Raw genomic sequence first — 9,001 nt, forward strand, 5'->3', positions numbered from 1 at the left:
GTAAAACTGGCCCTGCAGCTCAAGAGTATGGGGACAGACACGCTGGAGCTAACTTCCGACTGATCCCAACAAGATATTTCTTGTCTCGTGTAAACAAACCGGTACAGACAATTCTGGCAACACACACACGCGCACATACACACATACACATGTGAAAACAATAACAGGCACGAATGTAAAAAACACAAATATACACAAAGACTACTTACACCATGTTAGCATTCCACCAGTGGGGATTCTCTTCTGGCAGGGGGGAAAGAATTCCTGTGCCTGAGGAGTTCAAACACACACACACACACACACACACACACACACACACACACACACACAGGAGCCCGCGTTGAGTAATAAAATATAATAAAACACCACCACAATAAAGAGCTTTAGTCTTAAGAGGAGACAAAATGCCTGCACCACAAAGTTTCCCTGTCCTAAATGAACAGGGATCACAGAGTTTAAATAGCATCAGTACATTTAGAATAGACCTAAACCAGCCTGACCACATCACAGCCACTCCTAAACACCACCTCCCCTCCTTATCATCAGTGTGTCTGCCTGAATGCCAAGTCTGCTGCATGACAGGCATATGTGTGTGTGTGTGTGTGTGTGTGTGTGTGTGTGTGTGTGTGTTTTGTTTTTCTTCACTGCTAAATGCTGTAGGATCACAGGCTGTGTGTGATAGTTACGCTGTCGTACGCAGCGGCATACACTGTGGTATGGGCGTGGACACATGTGTCTGTGTGATGGCGTCTCACCTGTCTTTGTGTTCGGCCATTTTGTGGAGCTCATGAGGCGTCTCATCGTCTCATATCTAGTGTTGCAGCTCTCTTTATTGAAACAGTACCAGCCACCTGTTCAAACACACAAACACACACACACACACAATGACATAAGCATACAAATCATCACTAAATGATAACCAACATTCAAAATCAAAATCAAAATCAATCAGTCATATACAACAAACACAGGCAGCCCACCTTCCAAGAATATAAGCCATCTTTTGCTTCCTTTAGACTCTTTTATGTAGTACCTGCAAGACAAAGGCAAAAGGCGTTAACCACAGACGTGCACTGCACACTGTATAAGGTCTTTCTGTGTCACTATCTTTCTCTGCCACTAATTCAAATACTTAAATGTAAAAATGTACAAGAAACACATAATTACTCATGAGCAGTAATGGAGACAAGCAAATACTTACACCCTCACATTCAATTAGATTATTAATTGGTTTTAATGATAGTTTTGTTTTCTGTAATGTAATTCTGACAAAAACCCAATAAACGTATTAACTCACTCACTTTGTCAAAGTTATACACACTCTCATTCAAACGCAAAAGTATATATTTAGACAGTTATGTGATTGATTTAATCATATCAATACACCTTAATACACTATATACACACATAATGCATGCTAATGGTCCTACTACAAATTCACTGTCTGAATTAGGCCATCAAATTGGTCTTATCTGCTGCATATGAAATAGTGTCCACAGGGGGGAGACAAATGCACAAGACATATGTATACAAAATAAGTGGAAAATACATTATTAAAATAGACATATATTTTAGATCAATGATTTCCCACACATGTATTCTATGTGACAGCTGTCAGGTAGTGGGAAACAGATCTTACTTGCACACCACAAATACCAAATATGCAGCTGATCATGCCAACCGTTATGTCATATTGACCTGTGCGGTCCAACATATATTAAACCAACAATTACAGTTTCAAAGCTGAGACAGAGTGCACATATCATGGCATCTCTGAAAAAAAACAAATGAAATATTCATGACTGTTAACATTATCATAACGGTATATCCTTGTGGTCGTTCCACCACTCTCCACAGACTTACCATCACAAACTCCCATAGAACCACTCAAAAACACAATAAAGCTCTCGATATCATATCTACCATGGGAAGCTGATGTAACTACACACACACACAAACACACAGGAACACACACACACACACACATTTCCAAAGAGCATCTGTGACAGTTCCTATCAGGGACAGAAGCAGCAACAGAAATGAAGTGGCGGTTATGAGAGAATGAGCGGTAGGGTAACAGCTGAATGCAGTCGGACCAGGGGACACCGTGGGGTGCAGACACTGGGGTTTCGCAAACACAGATGTTGACATGCTGCTTAAGGATGTGTTCATGGTTCAAGAGACAGGACCACATGAGACACTGGGAAGGGAACAAAGAAAAACAGCCAGCAGAGAGAAATAAGGAGAGAAAGAGAGAGAGAGAGAGAGAGAGAGAGAGAGAGAGAAATGAGAGAGAGTGAGAGAGAGATAGAGAAAAATGAGAGAGAGAGAGAGAAATGAGAGAGAGATGAAGAGACTGAGAGAAAAATCACAGAGAAATGAGAGAGAGATAGAGAAATGAGAGAGATAGAGAAATGATAGAGAAAGAGAGAGAGAGAGAAAAAAAACTAGAACACTGAAAACTAGAAAGAGAAAGTGGCCGCAGCTGTGGAGAACATATACCTCTATGGGTAGCCAGCTGTGATCTGACATGTTTGTTTGTACACGTGCGTGTGTGTGTGTGTGTGTGTGTGTGTGTGTGTGTGTGTGTGTGTGTGACTGACCCAGACGCAACAGAGGCTCTACAGCATGAAGCAGATGGGACACAATACACACAGGGAGTACTGTCTGGATCCAACACACACAAACATACAAACACAGACAGGGTAGAGGGGGTATAGGCATCACACTGCAATTCAGAGACGATTAGGGTCAGTGTCTCTGCAAGGCCTAAACTACTCCTGTGAGAGCGCAAAACACTCAAATTCAATAATTTTACACTATAGTTACACTATACAAACACACAAACACACACACACACACACACACACACACACACAAATATATATATATATATATATATGAATTACATGAAACTTATTTTGTGTAAGTACACTGAGAGCCACTTAATCCGGAGTCAAATTCCTTGTTTGTGCAAACTTGGCCAGTAAAAGTGATTCTGATTTGAAATAAATAGGATTGAATGTCTCTGTACTCTTATTTAGTCAGCCAGGGAGAAAATGTGGGCAATCAAAGCTAAATGTCAGATTAATCACCAGTCATTAAGTATGAAGTTGTTTTTATTTATCTTCTCTGTGGTCTGAGGAACAGCACAGTAAAGAGACATTTGGTTTCAATAAGAACTTAAGTGGGATTTTGCCAATGGGAGCATTTCAAAGATACCCATTTAGGTATGAATAGGATTTAGAGTCGTAGTGAGAGCAGTGATCATCCCAACGCTAATCACACAAAGCCTGACTGCCTTACTTTGATTAAAAAGTAACCGTTCAATTTTGCTTAAATACATTGTCATGCTAAAACTGGTCTGATGGTTTGCCTTCAGATGATGCTGGACTGGCCCCATAAACTCACTCTCAGATGGTTATTTTGGTCACAGCACGAGACTGTTTGGAAGACCACGGGTATCCAACCAGTGAAACTAACCGCTATTATCTGGTTTCGGAAACACCCTTAAAAGTTTCGCTGTTTAAGAAAAATAAGGGGTTTGAACAGGGTTGCCTATTGCAGCGCAGGTTCACATCGTTGCAGCCTACCACTCAGCACAGGGTCACATCAATATACCCATAATAGGTGCCTGACAATAGTGAATAAATGTTCTCGATGTCTGCTTTGCAAAGATGTGGAAGGGGTGAAACAAATTAAGATTTGGTTTAAGACATCCGCGAATAATCGTCTTGAGTGGCGAGAGTCCATCACACACAGGCACACGTACCAAGAACACTTTTCGGCCACAGTGCATATATTGACCAAAATGAATGTAAAGACCTACAATGTATATCATAAACAATTTATCAAATATCTGCATATTTTGTTGTGCGCCGAATTAAAATAATCAGGGTTTAAGTCTGATACTGTTTGGCATGTGTGTCCAATAGCCAACTTTTTCATAAAATAAATAATAAAATACAATTTTGTTTGGGTTTCAAGAACTGTCACAACGATCCCCTAGAACGATAGGTCTACTGGCCATCGCAGATTCTGCTAACAGGTTGCTCTCTGTCGCGAAAGATAATGTGCGCCCCGCCCACCTGTTGCATTTCTCCTTGAATTCACACGCAGTCTTCTAGCAGTACGTACAACATTGCAGGGATAACGTCAATTTGCCAACACGAAGGATACAATCCTAAATGATTGATATACGTAGTTATTTCATTATATAGACCTGGAGCGTACGACCTAACACACCTGACATACAGTCTCTCACACACACCGCTAGGCATCTGTTGCCACTGAGAATCGCGTGTGCGAAACATCACTCGTCAACACTTGCGGCAATGCAAAACCATTAATGTGCCTCTAGAGGTGCCTGACCAATTAGATTATATACCCATTTTACAGACAGAAATTATGTCATAGATATCACCATTCACATCAACCCCGCTGCATCCGGTCATCTTCTCAACATACCTTCAACAACTATACTGAAACACGTTTTTTAGAGGTTTGCTATAAAAGCTTGCTGTTATGTCGTTGCAGAATAGCCTATACATTATACCCTAGTAACAGAGTGTTTGTATGAGAAAGAGGAACTAACCGAGAGACACGCACATCTGCAAACCTGTGTAACCTCTCCACCACAATTATTCTCTGTATTCTGGAAACGAAAATAGGCTTCTAGGCTATAAGACTGAATAGTAAGTACAGGCTAGAAGCTTTTTATTATGTGTTTTGTAACATTATGTGTTTATGTGTAAGAGGGAGAACTTACCCTGCTGGACTTCCATCATTGCATGTAACGGAACTATTCTCCAAAAAGTGTAACTTCATATCATAGTCGAGTTTCTGCGCAGAACACGGGTACAGCGATTGCGCGAGGTTCTTCACCTGCGTCATGAAGTTGTCCATATTCTCCTCTACCGCCGTGAAATCCAGGGAGAAACTCTCAGTCGTGTCGCCTCGGTCCCGATAGGGTACTGAGGGTAACACCCGGCGAGGCTGGGAGTTACGACCACCTCTAAACCTCCTTGCCCCGAGAACTCCAGGCTGCAGAAGCACCAACATCGACACCGACCACATCAACCTCATCACTGATATCCTAATCTGATAGGAGTGCATGTTCTCCTGGTCGGCTCCTTGCGCGTTCCTCTGGTATACGTACTGAGTTAAAGAATGCCAAAACACTAAAAAAAAGTCTTAAATCTTTTTCAAATTAATGCCATTGAAGGTTTGTGAAGTTGAAGTCTATCAACTCAGGCACTTTTATCTCAATATGTAGTCAGCATTGATGTACTAATAGAGCTTGTGATATTGTCAATCATTTGCACCGGTGAAGCATCAGCATTCTACCTGTAAGTGCAGCGCACAGCTTTTTATCCAGAGCATCCCCCGTTCCCATCCGCAACCGCCAATCAGTGCGCAGAACAGGGTTCGGAGGCGTGGCAGGTTTCCATCGTTGTCTTGTATAGTAAAATTGCCCACGCACTGGCTCCTGTGATCCCAACAGTTTCTTTTCATGTGGTGTTTTTCACTGGCTCCGAAATGCCTGTTTCCCCATCAACGGTTTTACAGAGTGAGAATAAACCACTTGTGGTACTTGCTTCCAGGACAAAATAACTTCCAAGACAAAATAATAAAATGATAGCTTACGCAATATAGATATCATAATAAAATAGGCAAAGCTATTGAATGTGAATGTAATACATTATTTGACAGCATATTATTATTATCATTATAACTAGGCTATCACTATTATTATTATTGTTGTTGTCATTAGTTAGTTAGTGTTGTTATTGAAGTTGCTATTTGCGTCCAAACCGATGAAAAGGCAATTATCATGTAGGCTCTGACTGGGACTACCGACCAAAAGCTTGCCTAGTTGGCTCTACTGCTTCACCTGCACAAAACTGTAGCAGTTTCCATTCATCAAAATCTAACAACATTAACAATTACACCCACACAATCCGATGTTCACCCCGTAGAGTAGCCTAAATCACCCATAGTAAAGTTAACATTTAAATCTTTCTACGCACGCTCCCCCGATTTGACCCTTAACCCATTGCGGGGGGCGCCACGCAGGTGGTGTGTGTAGCCCGCAAGAGAGACACGAGGACACTGTATCGAGTAGGGCCCCTCCGACTTCAAAGGGACCGACCATCACTCTTTCTGTCTGTTCCGCCTTGTTCTGTCCGGCAGTGTTCTTCTCCCTTCGCCGCCCAAGTGAAACCAAGAGGGAAATGACCACATCACCTTGAGAATGGGCCGTCCTGGCCTTTAGAAGTTTCAATTATATTTTTAGAACCCTTGTTGGTTTGCGTAAATCCGTGTGTATAATGATGTATTACTGACATGCTAAGGCTTAACAGCCAGTCGTTATGCGGCTGGTCAAAAGAATCGGAAGGCTTGTGTCGCCTGTAGCGTGACTGACTTGGCTACCACGGACGGTCAAAGAAAGCCAGGGTTCAGCTCAGTGTGAACCTCAGTGGTTTATTAAAATCGGTTAACAAAACTGGGACATAGCGTCGAAAACCACGCAACTGGAGGTCTTTCTTTTCGTTCTCTTCCAGGATAATGGAAAGGGTAATTGGTTTATTCCCGCTAAGCCTCGAGGGGGGTTCGCTCTGATGTCTTAATTAACCGTTTCGCACAATAAACTCATAAATGCGTTAGTGCTTTAAAGAGTTAGTGTGCTCATAGCGAGCATTTACAGGCCTTCGGCGGCGAGATTAAAGGGATTGAGTGGCTAATGGTTAATGAGAGGCCGCTCGCAGATCAACCCCGGCATATACTGCAGCACTCTAGCGACCCACTTTATTCAAACTACCACTGTTACTAACCGACAACAGATTATGTGCACTAGTGTGGTGTTGTTGTTTACGCCATTGTGTAGGCTAAAGGTTACCCCTTCTTGCCCAGCAATAATCGTTTTTAATAAACTCTTTAAAACACATTGAAACACATATTGATTAGCCTAGTACACTCTGTTTAAAAACAAATCGTTTGATTTCAGGTGACATGAGCACTTTATCCTTCAAGCCTGCAAATTAGTTATTGTAAAACCAATTCAATTGGAAGACTGCAACAATTAGCAAACATATTAGAAAAGTATACTGTACAGCAAATTAATTGGTGATTAGACTTCACCAATACAGGTAAGGTAACTTATTTGTACAGTGGACCTGTGCATTTAGGAAGCTGGGACGTTCAGTCTCTGCAGTCCTGCTGGTATTCATTGTGAGACTTCAAACAGATGCCGGTATAGATTAGAGCGCGAGTGTGTCTGTGCGGGGCCCATGAGAGTCTGTCACTGATTGAATCGAGTGACTTTGACCTGTTCCTCCCATTTTTATTACACGTCATCCTCAAGAATTTGACCCTTAAATCACTCACAGATGAGTGTATGCGAGGGGGACAGCAGCTTGTGTATGTGTGTGTATGTTTTGGTGATGCCAGAACCAGGAGTACTGGACTGAGCTTTAACTGACAGTTCACTCTCAAGTCTGTGGCTGTGTGTGTGCTGCTTTCTCATTTTAATGTTTTCTCCCCTCAGTGTTTGTGTCCACCTGGCTGTTATTCATGGTACTGAACTGTGATGACAGCCTCTCTTTCTCAGCATCTCCTCAGCTCCACACATGTTCTGGCTTGTCCCTGATCCCATTCTGCATTTGTTTATTTGTGTATTTACATTTTTGTACATTCACCATTTGTTATTGTAAAGATTTTAAATGATGAAGTCGTTTTGGATAAAAAATATCTGCTATACTTAAACGTGAATCTTATTCAAAGCAGTTTGTTGTCTGGCTACTATGATTTTAATCTTTTAAGTAGTATCACGCACACAGACACACCACCACACGTCATGTCCCACTTTTGTCCATTCTTATTTTTACCCTCTCATCGAATTGATATATCTCTGCTCATGAGCGGAAGTCTCATGATTGCACCACCTCTTCTATACTTTTTTTCTCTTCTTCCCCCTTCTTGCTCTCGCCCTCACAGTATACCCCTCATACATACCCTTTTAAGTCACACCGTCTCCACCCCCTCACACAAATGACCCACACCTCCTCACAGATGTGCTCACCTCTCTGCACAAAACATCCGTAATTTCCCTCACATCCTGAACACCTCCATGCATTACTTGGAAGTATTTTAGATATTGCCAGGTACGTTTCAAACATCCCCAGGACCTCTATATTACTCTCCATACCTCCTTGCCCCCTCTCCTCTCAGCTCATAGGCCAGCTTCACAGGTGTGGACCTTTATCTCCTTAACATTGGAGCTGCATGCATTCCCATGTCCATAGAGCTGACATGAGTCAACTCTGTCTCCCCCTTCTCCCCTTTCCACCCTCTCTGTCTGTCCCTCTCCCACGCTCAGTGTCTTCGTCCATCTCTGGACAGTGCTAGTTGTGATTTGCACATGTTGCTGCCCTGGGCCCAGCCGTGAGCATCGGATCCTGCCATTTGGAACTGTTAGATCAGGTTACATCAAAGAGATCAGAACGGATCAGGCTCTTGAAGGGGACATGCTCCAGCTCTCCTCATCAGAAACAGGTGTAGGTCTTCGCTCTAAGAACAAAGGCTAGATCAGCATCTATAAAAACCTTTGTATTTCACCGAAATACTTTCTTTAAGGTTTTGTTTTTAACGTGCCACCCTTTGCTTTGTACAAGAGAGCAGGTTACGTTACCAGTTGAAGACATAAAAGTATTGGGAAAAAAAATTAAAACTTTATTTAGTCAGACCAACTAGAGTCTTCTGTCTCTATCTCCTTATTCCTTTTTAAACAGAGATCTCACTAAAGTGCCATTTAAAAGACCCCTCATTATATCCCCTTCGCTTTGTTACATTAAACCAAACAGGGGTGATGTGCTTTTACATAGCTTGCTGCTCTTCTGGAACCAGAGACGTGACGTTGACAAACAAAGTGTGTAACACCGCTTGAAGTTGCTGCTCCGACTCAGAGAAAATATCTTCAGCTTCTGTGAGGAGAATCATTTAA

The 9,001-nt window shown here is 42.2% G+C and overlaps 1 protein-coding gene across 1 annotated transcript in view; it reads right to left on the bottom strand.

The window, feature by feature from the left end:
• notum1a (notum, palmitoleoyl-protein carboxylesterase a) overlaps positions 1-5,115 on the bottom strand; it is a gene marked incomplete at its 5' end in the record, with an annotated part of 8,081 nt that extends 2,966 nt beyond the window's left edge. Inside the window, 4 exons of the mRNA XM_080841019.1 lie at positions 210-270; positions 756-851; positions 981-1,033; positions 4,769-5,115. Coding sequence (XP_080697145.1) covers positions 210-270; positions 756-851; positions 981-1,033; positions 4,769-5,115 — 557 coding nt within the window. The remainder of the gene's footprint in view (positions 1-209; positions 271-755; positions 852-980; positions 1,034-4,768) is intronic.
• Positions 5,116-9,001: the final 3,886 nt, after the last annotated feature.

The sequence above is a fragment of the Sprattus sprattus genome (assembly GCF_963457725.1).
Source record: "Sprattus sprattus genome assembly, chromosome: 6".
Taxonomy (NCBI): Eukaryota; Metazoa; Chordata; class Actinopteri; order Clupeiformes; family Clupeidae; genus Sprattus; species Sprattus sprattus.